Here is a 13,053-nt window from a genome sequence, read left to right as displayed (position 1 = left end):
TCTCACTTTGAACATGGATAATAAGCCACTGTGCAGCAATTTTGATAGATTTGAGTCTCCAGCTTTAGTGTGCCATTTGTTGAGTATTTTTTGTTTTGTGATGGCAGGAGGTCACACTGAATGTAGATAAAAGCAGACATGTTGAAAACCCCTTTTATTTGTGACAACAATCAGGACATAAAAAGACAGCTGATAACCATTTTACTTCAATGTTGCAGAATGAAACAATCACCCTGATCTCTAAATGTATTATAGCAGGTTTGAGGTCGGCTGACCAGCCCAACAAGAGCTAGCAGTTGAATTCCAAGACCGAGATTCAGACACAATAACAGTGTGTAATGGATCTGCATCATGTTAAATTCTGGCACGACATTCTAGGCCGTGAGCCAGGACACCAAATTTAGGCCATTGGTACCACTCGGGATGGGTTCTAACATGATTGTTTTGCAAGATATGGATGCCTAGAGATGGAAAATATGTGATAGCAAATCATCACTCTTTTCTTTTTGTCTGATATTATTGGGTTAGCAACCATAGCTGAAAAAACATAATGGTTTTCATATTTTTGATTAGTAGCATACAACTTCATCATAATATGTGGGAAAATAAATCTAATTCCACCAGATTGGTTAAATTCAGTGTAATTTAAAAATAATAATGATTATTAATTTTGATAATAACAATATAGTCCTTAAAACAATAACAATAAAACATAATTGTAGTCCTCATATATTGATGTAGATTATAGGCATAATGTTCACTTACAATTTCAAATAATAATGGTTGTCACATCTTACATAGGCAATGTATGTCATGAATGAACTCAAATCAGAATTTTATTGTTCATATTTGTCGTCATCATCTCCTTCTGAATAGGTGTCATCATTAGCTGCGTCTGTTTGATTTCCACAGGTGGGAAGTCTGCACATGTTAGTGCACTTGAGGTCATTTAGACGGCAGACAAATGTCAGTTTGCAGTTCCTAATGCAGTTACAAGCTAGTGGATCTAACACAGCCTGAGGTGCTGTCTGCCCCTCCATCAGGTCCACTACCAGTTTCTCTGCTCCCTCGTGTTTTTCCAACTTCAACCCTCTCCCAAGGTGTCTGTGGATCACTCAGAAGACATCTCTTGCTCATAGTGGCTTGATAATTTGCACATTTGGCACGTTTCTTCAGGCAGTCCCTGCAAGGTGGAAGTTGATGACTGTCTATCTCACCCTTCTTTGCGCAGAATAGGAGATATCTCAAGTCATTCACGTGATGAACCAAAGATTTTGGTGCATACAGCAAGCAAGAGAATTGCTCCAGTTTGTCCACTAGTTCTTTAGAGAAATCCTATTTGACTCCCAGCTGTGAAAATATTTCCTGTTTATATCTTTTGGCAGTCAGGATTTTGAATGCACTTACTTTTCCTTTTCCCGCAAATGCGCATACTGTGGTACATCCAGTAAACGTATGGAGATCTATCATAGTTTGACAAACATTTTCACCAAGAGTTGAAGGTATTTTCCCATGCCAGGGACTCACACGTGTACTTTAGTACATTTCAGAACCAATTTAGACATAATTTGTTATGGAATCCCAAACATCAATAATAAACACATCAGTGTCATTTGAGTCTATCATTTCTGCCTCATAACCCTCATTAGCAGTGTGTGCAGCATACAGCAACAAATTACCATCTGCTCCTTCGTGTGTACTGTTGAGATCAGGCACTTTGTGGCTCCCTTCAGATTTAATTTTATAGCATTTATCTTCACAGTTTGCGAACAGCGTTTTATTTTCAAGTTTTACAAAATACTCTGGTTTCCTCCATTCATTAACTAGAAATATGATGAGAGTTGTTTTATTCCTTACAAGGCTTAGCAATTTCTTCTACTGTCTGTCAATCAGGGAAGGTATGATGCTCTGTAATTGGTGCCCGAGTTCTTCCCCTCTAATTGTCCTTTTGCTGTTCTTAATAGACATCTCATTGTACGTATCAAACACACCATTGATTCTTTGATTCCTGTTTCCTTCCTGCAAAGCAATGGACAAGACGGGCATAACCACCTCACCAAAGTTTGATTCCTCTCCTTTTACTCTCTGAACAAGAACCATACCATCAATCAGTGTGGCTGAATTTCCAGATATTTCCCCAGCAGGGATAACGTTTTTCTGCAAGTATGTTGCTAAAACAGCTTTGTTTGTCTTTCGCAACAGACATTCTGGAGTTGCTAAAGCCCATGGTAAAGGTCCTAAGGGATGAGAAAGCAAATCCCTCATTTGAAGGTTCCGATTCTGTGCTGTCACAATGATTCGACCAAATAGTGCTTTGTCTGCTTTCATGATGATTCTCCTGCCATTGCTGTTCACTGCCTTCTTCTTGGACATGTTAGTGAAAGTTTTTAGTTTGTTCGTTTCCACTTGGTCATGAAACTTTTTCATAGGTGGATTACTCACAAGTCGCTCAAGTTTGTATAGCACTGTTCGATTTCATGTGCCTTCATTATGTCAGATACTATGTCTTGAGATGCCTTTTTTTCCATGGAGAGACTAATGAGATCATGACGTCCAACAAATGGGTTTATCCAGTTTTGAAACAGATTAACAGCTCTCGTAACTTTATCTTCATCTTTTTCAATTAGTGGCCTATGTAGGTTTATGTGAATAAGATCTGATCTGTTGTTACCGCCATTTCCCTTATCTGCCTCAAAAAAGCACTTTTGTGTTCAGCCATCATATAATATCTTTTCACAGCACCCACATTGAAGTTGAACCTTGTCGTACACTCTAAAGTTTGTGTTTTTGTTGACTTGCATCTATCGCTTGATCGACCGGAATTCGTCCAAATAGATTAACAGTTGAACTGAAAAGCATCCGTTGATGAAGTTGTGGTGTATCTCTGGATGTTTCACTGCAAGTAAAGTCATTTCGACATAGAATACAGGAACATATCTAGCATAGTTCCTCGAGTAGCACGCATCAGAGCCAGCAAGACATTTTCAACATTATCCTTATACAACATCCAAAATGCAGAGAGCTCTCCATTGTCATGATGAAAATGTTTCAGGAATACATCCCAAAGCGGTTTCATTTCGGGAAAAGCAGCCTTCTGCAAGAAGTCGTCTAATCTCTGTTGGCATAGGTCTTTTGCGAAGTCATTAACATCCTCAATGAAGGAGTAGACCATCTAAATATTCTTTTCATAATTCTTCTCCGCCCTGGAGATAAATTCCAACCTAGCCAGTCTCAACATAGCTTCCTACACGCACTTGTGTACTCGAACTGCACGATTGTACATATGACCTTCTAATACTGATGATATTGATCCTTCTGCTATCATGGCTGCTTCAATGCAAAGTCGGGATGGGCAGCAGCTCAAAAGCATTTTCCAAGAATGGACATGACATTGCAAGACACTATGGCCCTCGTTATGCCGCCAGTGCCACGGTGGCGGTGTCACCGCCAACGGGCCGGCGGTGAAGACCACCACATTATGAGTCTGGCAACCCGCCACATCCGTGCCTGTACCGCCAGAGCGGTTGGACCTGCTGGACCGGAGAGTAGAATCTCTGATCTGGCGGTCCAATGAAGAGCGCTGGCGGTATTAGGAGTCTGCTTTCCACCAGGGTTTCCGCGGTGGTAACACTGCCACGAAAACCCTGGCGGAAAGGCTACCAGTGGCAGGAAGTTTCTTTCCTGTCACTGGCAGACGACTCCCCCACCCCAACTCAATACCAGAACTCCCCACCTCCCCTACCAGAACAGCGCCTCCACATGCATCCATACACTCATTCACTCACATGCATCCATACACTCATTCACTTCAACATTCATACACGCTTACACACACGCATATACACTTACATTCAAACATGCTGACAACACCCACTTACACACGCACAAACTTCACCCCATCCCCACACCCACCTCCCCCATTGGACGACCGACTTACTTCGTCCCGCAGGGAACGGGCGCTTCCACTGCCGGCAGCGCCCTGCCATCAGGACACGGCCAGGTAGAATTCCAGTTAGTAACTTTTTGGTGGGGGGGGCGGGGCCAGTGGTGGAACCGCCCATGCGCCTCAGACTGCCATCACGACTGCTGCCGGATTTCTGCCCAAAATGTGGTGGAAATCCTACAGTACTCATAATATGGTGGTCGGAAGACCGTCAACACTGGCAGTCTTCTGGCACCCGTGGCTTTGGGGGTCTTTTGAAAAGACTGCCAAAGTCGTAATGAGGGCCTATTTCCCTACTTCCAGCTGCTAAGATCTTTGAATCACAATTAATGGTTTCAGACTCTTGAATCCTTTCGTGAACTCTAAGCTCTGTGTCCTTGATTAATTTCTCACACGTTATCTTTCCACTAAATATACATTCTTCAGCATACACATTTGATTTTAATGACGTTCTTCTGTTTAAGCGTTTACTCGTGCACTCTCTCGTTCCAGCATCATGCAGCTTTTCGCTTCCTAGTCTGTAAATCTCTCTTCATAGTAAGCAGACTCCTGCACTTCCTGTGGTAAAATACTTGGAAACCGTGTTGCTTTCCACATTTCTCTCAATGTCTAACAGTGGAACGCGATTCCTTACTTGAGGTGCCTCTAGCAAGGTTTTCGATGATGAGTAGTTCTGCAGAGTTGTCAGCATAACTCCTTGTTGGACATTTGACCATAAATGAATTATACACTTGGGATCAGAGGGACAGGATGTGCTTGTTTCAGTCTTCTTCATGATGCTGCATGGTCATTCACCACCAACTCTGGAAAACGAAATTAATTTAAAAAAAATATACATTTTACTTGGTGTACTTAATATAATCATAATTACTGTTCTAATTATTATTAATGTATATAATCATATGCACTGTAATTGTAATTTTTAATAAAAAAAATCACAATTATAAAAATTATGAAAATGTTTCCATTTACATCAAGGTTTCTTGGGAGTGAAGTGGTAACTCACAAATGGCAAAGAGTTATGACTTGCTATCACATATCTTCCATCTCTAGGCGTCCATTTCTTGCCAGTACATCATATTAGAACCCATCACTTCAAGTGGCACCGATAACATAGTTGGCTTAAGGCTTAATACCCAAATACAGTGTCTGACCACCAAACATACTCTTAAATTGATCTATCCTTATCCAATCATACGTAGTATCACAGCCACCTTCCAAATCTTGTGGGACTACATAGTACTCCCAAGAGCTGCTAGCGGGCACATGGGGCATGAGGATGAACAATTTTGAGCACCGCTGTTACCAGGTTTGAAGAGCAGACTCGATGACAAAACACCCCAGAGTCTTTTCGATATACGTCAAAAAGTAAAGTAACCCACAAGAGGCCTGTCATGATCTAAACCTGATGATCACAGTGCTTGAAAGATGACACCCATATTCTCAATCCATGGCAGCAAGAGTCACTTCTCCTTCTGCAAGCTTCCCAAGCAGTGTATTTGTGCACTGCTTCTGATTTATAAGTGGCTTGAGGAGGCTAGTAGTAGCCCAGAACTCTTGGTTAGTCAATGGCATTAAGCCCAAAAAAGAAAATAACTACACTGGCATGAAATAAAAATGTACCTCACTCCATTCCACCTTGTCACTGAAAAAGCACCAAGACTTTGCCTAACAGTGAATCAGAAATCTGCTTAAAAAGAAAATAACAAGTGCTAAACACCTTACATTAGAGATATGTAATAAATGAGACCTGGTAGTAATTTTAGAAAACAGGCTTTTAAAAAGAGAAGATTCATAGACAAAACAAACACTGGCAAAGCCCATAGGTCTGGCGTTGGCCGCTATTCTTCTGCCAACTCTTGTCTTGTCTAACACAGCCATAAAAAATAAACAATCTTTCGTTGGATGCAAGCCTCTTGCCTTTGAGAAAGAAAGAAACAAACAAAAAAAGAAAGAAAAGCAAGAAAGAAGGCAGACAAGAAAGAAGGAAACAAAGAATGAAAGCAAAAGAGGCAAGACAGAAAGAGAAAGACGGAAAGCAGGAAAGAAGGCAAGAAAGAATGAGAAAGAAGAGAAGCAGGAGAAAGCCCGAAAGAAAGTAGAAAATGAAAGAATAAAGGAAAGAAAGAAGTCCAGGCAAAAATGAAAGACAGAAAGGACAGAACAAAAAAGAATGAATAAGAAAGAAGGAAATAAAAAAGAAAGAAAGTAAAAAGTGTATAACCTAATACTGAACAGTTTCAAATAGACACGATTCTGGTACACTGTGAAAAAGCAGCAGTGAGAAAAGCAAGATACTTCAAATATAATTTACAACAGCTTTGGCAGGGGGTGGGATCTTACACAGATGGAATGTGCCCTGTGCTCACTTCAGAAGCATCCTATCATCACATCAGCCTCGAAGCACAAACGCAACACTAAAGTAATTATAAAATAAAAACAAAAGCACTGGTACTGAAGGGAACTGGCTTGTTTGTGGACATGCTACTTTTGAAAGAGCAAAATGCAGACATTTAAAGTGGAGTTGACCAGTGGCTTATGTAGGTTGATCCACTGCCCCATGCTATATGCTGTAGTGGGTGGAAGCAAAAGATTGAATAGCACAATATCAGACCACTGGATGAAGAGAGGTGGCTAAAAGTCCTTACATATAAGGACATTATACCTATTTCAGTCAAATCAAAGGTCTTGTATAGTACCAGAGAGACTGATTGTTCCTTACTTTTGTGTGGGACACAAAAAGAAACAAATGCCTCAAAACACACAAGCAAATACTGAAGGACTAAACCAAATTTGTAGGGAAGGTCTTTACAAATGTGCTGAATATTTTGAAATGTACAGAGGACACATGCCTATGGATAGTTGGGAGAGTTATTGGAGGTGGGCGAAGCCATTCTGTTTTCTGGATTAGAAGGCCCAGTTTTTAATATTTGAGTCTTTTCACTTAGTGGCTGGATGATATGACCATCAACTACATAAGGCTGAATAGGGTTAGGTAGCTAATAACCCAGAAGATATGTGAAGAGAACAGTCATAATATATTTCCTGAAGTAGATGCATACTCGGGGAACTGTAGTTCCTGGTGCTCAAAGTACTGCATTCTTTGTAGTGGGAGTGAAATGTAATCTATAATTAAATTTCTGTAGATTCCCATGAATGTGATAAATACAGTGTCTTTGGGGAGGCACATATGATTGAAGTCTTCTTCTTTGCCAGGGAAGGTGCTTCTGGTGTTAAGCAATTGCAAACTATGGGACTGAGCCATGCTTAAGAGACTTTAGTTACAGTACTTGGCATTTTGTGATTTAAGGTGAATCTTCCACAGCCTTTATATGTATGAAATTGTGACTCATCACTCATTGGGATGGTAGAGAAACCAAATCCCTGCCTTTGAAAGCGTACCACTCACTCTGATGGGGCAATAGAAGGCTGTCTGACATTGCAGCCCCCTTTCAGGCATGCTGAAATGCATCCATGCAGTAGATGCACTAAGGTGGTGCAACAAAGGTTTGCCAAAGGCAAGCCTGTCTGAACCCATCTATGTTAAGTGCAGGAGTTTTGTAAAATTTAAATTTCTCAGTATTTCTGCTTACAATACACAGACACTTCAAGCCCTACTAATGAAAGATTTCTCATTAGTAAAAAAAAAAAAAAATTCAAAGAAAGTTAAGTTGGGATTTGGTCACAACAGCCATCAAAGGGACTTTGATATTTCGAACACAGTCACCAGTAGATACGAGGTACTATAGGTAAATATGTCTCAAAGGGGAGGTGGCTCTAAATCCAACGTGCATCACTAATTATTGTTGGTTTATTATGACTTTGCTGTCTCTTTCTCGACCCCTTTTGTCTTTAATTTGTTTTCTTAATCTTATCTAAGGAATGATTTTGAAAAATGTCTTAAACTGCCATTATGGGTTATTTTAATCTGCGGGAAGAGTGATGAGCAATATAAATATTACAATTATTACATTGCATAGTGATCTAGAGCTAAATACAAAATTTATCACAGTTAACCCTCCTCTTTCATGGAGGTGGATCACCTGGCCAGTACCTTTCTGTTTTATAGGCTACACCAATAAGCAAAACTATTTATAATGTACTTGCAAGTATCATAGGATAATCTATCTTTTAAGCATTACAATATTTAGAAACACTCAAAGTGTTTGAAAAATAAATATTAATTCTAACACAAGCTGCCAATACCTTCTCACACATTTACTTAGTTATATTGTCCCATTATTAGTTTAGTCTCAATAATCGGACATGGAAGAGAACCTTCCTTAAGAGTTTTGGGAACTCTGGTAGTCATGTTTTTTTAGGCTATCAACAATTTGATTTTTTGTATTTGATTACAGTGTTAGTAGTGTGTCTGAGCTACCTCTCATAGTTTTGAACTGTGAGGTTGAGCTGACATTGTATGTCAGTGTGGTGAGGATATTTGGTCCACACTTCTGGTACCGTTCAGTTTCTGGTCACGTCACAAAGTATCATGAAGTGTTTAATAAATGCTAAGGGGAGTAGATTTATGGGCAAACACTGCCATGTTACTTCAAATAAGAGTACATTTCCCTTTCTATTTGTTTCAGGCACCAAGCAGTCTTCTCGATGCATTGGAGCAACATTTAGCCTCATTAGAGGGAAAGAAAATCAAAGATTCCACAGCTGCAAGCAGGTATTTTTATGTTCGTTTGCTGAAAATTAGAATTCAATTAAAAATCTATGTTTTCCCCTGACTTCTAATTATAGATTCCGAGATAGGGTGGCATTGGTTTACGTAATATGGTGATGGCTGAGTTTTATTGTAGGACGTTATTTACTCACCCCCATTACTAGGTGTAAATGGAATCTGCATCATGGTTGTGTATCTTAGGTTCTAAATTTCTACCAAATGGGAGAGGGTTCCTGCAATCATGTCTTGCATTGTTAAGGTGTGCAAAGGCTGGTGGATGGGAGGTTAGACCAAAAGGAGTGGTAAACCCCATTGGCAGAGGCCAGAAGAAACATGCAGTTTACTTATGATTAGTGATTCCAAAGCTTGAGTATTGCACTCAGATATTCAAACCACACTTATAGAGGAGATAGTCCAACAGTAGCTTGATAATTTACATTAATTTTGGTGTGAATGACATGTACGTATGTTTCCAAAAATTTATTATTGTATCCTGAATATCAATTTTAGAGGTGCGTTGGTTTTTCGGAATTCCTGTGCTATGCCAGACCTTAGTTGTCAACAAATATCAAGAATTTATATTCTCCAAATTCAGACAATCAGTTGTACCATAGAGTCACCTAATTGCAACTGCTATAGCAGCCCAGTAGTAATATTTTTTTTCTCGGAAGGGGACATCTGCTGTCGACTTTGTGATTTCAAAGCTCTTCTTGTGTTTCCAGACAAAGTTAGAGGTTAGTTTTTTCTAATTGATTAAGCAATAAAGCAAAGCTTGTGTTACAGGAAAGGCGTGGCCCTAATATTTATGAGAAAATCAATGTACAAGTACCATTTATATACAATGTACCTGACTGACAGAAGATATTGGTTGATTATTAATACATTTGAATTTCAGAGCTAATATCTCCAGTAATGTCATAAAACTGATTCTCCCTATCTTGTCAGTGTCTAAGTACAGTAACACCCATAGATATTTTACAACTTTATAGAAGGGAGGAATACTATGATGGCACAAAACATGACATTTTTCACTGTTATGTTTGTAGCCTTAGACCTGCCCAAGCTGATATATAACCATTTCTGTTGCCACAATAGCAATCACTGGCTTATATCAGAATATAGCAGTCATCAATTTAAAGTAATAATATATGAATTTGATTTTCCTCGTCTCAAAGCTTGTGCTACTTGTATATTAAGTGCACCAAATAGCTCTATGAATAATGCTGATTAGTACCTTTGTGTATTGTAATTCAGTTACGGAGTTCTGAATCAGTAAATGGCTTTGGTTTAATCCACAATTCAGAAATGTAATACTCAAAATAGATGTTAAAATAAAACCATTTATCCCATGCATTAAGTCTAGCAAGCACTAACATAGCCACTGATTGATTATGATGCTTAATCTTAGCTCACCCAGAAGCATACCTATGAGCCCAGTCTTGAGATCACTCTGGCTAGTCTATTTGCTTTAGTTTTCATGTTTTGATCCCCATATTTGCTAGGGGTATTAGCTGATATGTAGACCACACATAGTTTATTTTCTTTGGTTCAGTAAATGTGTGTATTTGCTTTGTACTGACTTGTTGCTATTTGCATATATATCATCACATAGTTAATTGTGGCATGCTGTATCAAGGCAACCTTGAGCACTAGTTTCTCCAGAATCTCCAGACAAGCCGTTCCCATTGGTGGCTTTGATTTCCAGTAATCCTTAACAACTTGCAATACATTCACAAGGAATACATCCTTTTCTAACTTCCTACTGGTTAAAATATAAATTTGTTGTTTCTGAAAGCAATATGCCTACTCTATTCTGGATGAACAATAATCATCCTACTACTGCTTTTAATAATATAAAAAAGTATCCCATCTCTTCGTGAGGGTGCTAGAGCCCCGATTCTCATCATGGCGCTTAAAAACCTCACTTCAGATGTCCTTTCCCTTTTATTTATTATGTTATGCCAATCTCTTATGAATGTATGTGGTCAATAAATGAATAAATGCAAATTTGGAGTTTGTCTTCTTAGTTTACCCATGTATGGCCAACCATCCACCTTGATAAAAAAATAAATGTTATAATCCTACATAGTACAGCCAATATATATTGTACTTTTCATGATGTCACCTCTGTGTCGAAATCTCCAAGCTCTTGTCCTAAAGGCAATCTCTTTTTCTGCTAAACAAGGTATACATTTTGCAATATCATAATTTATGATCTGTAGGATAAGGCCCCATTAAAAGCATCCCAGAAGATTAGTTGGTCCATTAGCCTTTGATTAACAACAATATATACCTTAGTAATTCAACCATAGGCGTACAAACATCAGGTAATAGTTCTCAACTGAAGGTCCACTAAAAATTGTCATGCAATTGCTAACTAAGAAACATGCCATAACTAATGGGCAGAACAACATCTGATTTTGAAGAAAGCAGTACAATTTTAATGGAGATTGAATTGGAAGCTTTTACAGAAGTAGTACATGACTATGTGAATTGCATCTAGGAAATCTGTGAATAGAGGCTGCCTCCTGGAAATGCCTTTTACCTTACATCTTTTAAATTGTGCTTCCACATTAGATATCAGATAGCCCTTGATTCTTTCAAGAATGCTGCCCATCTCCTCCCTTTGATAGTTGTATCATCGGTTTGAGGTTCCAGAGCAGTACTAGGATCACCAAAGTGGACCATTCTAATTTTGGTTGTTAAAGTTGAGAGGGCATTCAAATTAAACATAAACAGAGAGTATGTTGAATCTCTGGCCTTTTAACTTGATAATGGCTTTGACCCAATGGCCATTTCAATCTTGTTGAATCTGAGACCATGAGTATTCTGGTCATAGCTCAAAATGGTGACCCTTTTTAGATACTACTTGTGTGTAAGCCACAGTCTTTGAGGGTCCAAGTTGTCATAGCGTTTAAAGGGTCAAATATGTTTGCTGTGCACATTCTAACTATATATTCTATGTTTTTATTTCCATCCTGTCAGTTCCATCATTCTTTAGCCATATTGTGATATATATGCCTTGAGTCGTCAATTCAGAAAACATTAATACAGATTTTCTGCCTTTAACCTTAATTCCAATCCCACTCCTTCCACCCTGGAACTTCCTGTCTTCTCATTAAGGGTCATCGCCCCATTCAGACCTCTACAAACCCTGACCACCCAAATGTTAGCATAGCGGAGCCACCAAAAAGGTATCAGTTTCCTACTGGATCGCATTTCAGAAGCCCTGCAGATTACAGAGAAATGAAAGCTCAAGGAAAGCTTATTATGGAGTAAAAAAGTGAAAAGGAAAGACCAATTTCATATAGATGTTTTCTTTTAGTTAAACCTATTTTCCTTATAAACTGAGATCCTAGAATAACTATACACATAAACTTCTGTCATTAAATTTACCTAAGTGAAGAATTTGCTGCGCTTCCATCTCTTAGTGGAGAGACATAGACTGATTGGCTGTTACACTTCCAATCAGATAGATTTTAAAATATATATAATTGGCTCCAACTTCACTTCAGTGTTTACACTGTCATCTTCCCTCCAATGTCTTAAGAAATTTGCCGGTAGCAAGTAATCTGTGCACAAACCCACAGTAACTGAAGTTAAGAGTTCCATGAGATATTAGTATTCTGAATTGGAGCCTGATTACCCAGAAAGGCTCCAAGTGCTATTAAATTATGCCACTTCTTAGTTTCAATTCCTGTTATATCCAGTTCGATGCATCTTCTATCCTCATCTGAATCAGACGAACATGTTTTTCCTCTTGAAACAGCATTATCTAATGCTCATGGGTCTTAGATGTTTGCCGCATAACTGTCATTTGTGCTTCCATCTGTGTGATGGAAGCCTGCACTCTGACTGCAGATTGTTTATACCTCAGTGATTACTGGAAGTAATGTTTTATCAAATCTGATTAAAGCTATGTAATCTCAGTTTGCTGCTTGTGTAGATTGAGGATTATGTTCTCCAAAATGTTGGATTATTCTCACCAAGTTGGTCATCCATTAACATCCTTTGGTTGCTTATTGGGTGACTCCTTGGTCTGTCCTCTTCCAGGGAGTAGGGTTACAAAAGCAGCACTTCGAATATTGATCACTAGAATTATCCAATTTTGATGTGTGCATGATGATCAGTCTCTTTGCCCAATCATCCCTGTTCTTATTTTAACACCTCCTTTATGACCATGATGGATAGATTTGGGGTGATTTGCTTGGGGATCTACCACAACTGCATGTTTGGTACGCTTAGTTTAACAAGCTGAATCTTGATTTGAAATGTTTATTCACCAGAGCCAAAATTAAGGGTTACAATTTGTTATGGCACAGTTGTTTGCTCATTGAGTTATAATTGATGCAAGTCAATGATGGAGGCTCATAAGGAGCTGTAACTGATTCCATCTTCCCATTGCTTAGTCCCACGGTTGGTACAGCAAAGCTTTTCT

The 13,053-nt window shown here is 38.9% G+C and overlaps 1 protein-coding gene across 6 annotated transcripts in view; it reads left to right on the top strand.

Annotated features, from left to right (window-relative positions):
• The window catches only part of PICALM (phosphatidylinositol binding clathrin assembly protein), a 449,858-nt gene that overhangs the window by 292,588 nt on the left and 144,217 nt on the right, over positions 1-13,053 (top strand). For all 6 annotated transcript variants that reach the window (XM_069203983.1, XM_069203980.1, XM_069203982.1 and 3 more), the window contains exon 9: positions 8,533-8,618. In XM_069203983.1, the coding sequence (XP_069060084.1) occupies positions 8,533-8,618 (86 nt within the window). The remainder of the gene's footprint in view (positions 1-8,532; positions 8,619-13,053) is intronic.

Source organism: Pleurodeles waltl, chromosome 8 (assembly GCF_031143425.1).
Source record: "Pleurodeles waltl isolate 20211129_DDA chromosome 8, aPleWal1.hap1.20221129, whole genome shotgun sequence".
Taxonomy (NCBI): domain Eukaryota; kingdom Metazoa; phylum Chordata; class Amphibia; order Caudata; family Salamandridae; genus Pleurodeles; species Pleurodeles waltl.
Note: the sequence above shows the minus strand (reverse complement) of the source record. Positions and strands in the feature narration are given on the sequence as shown.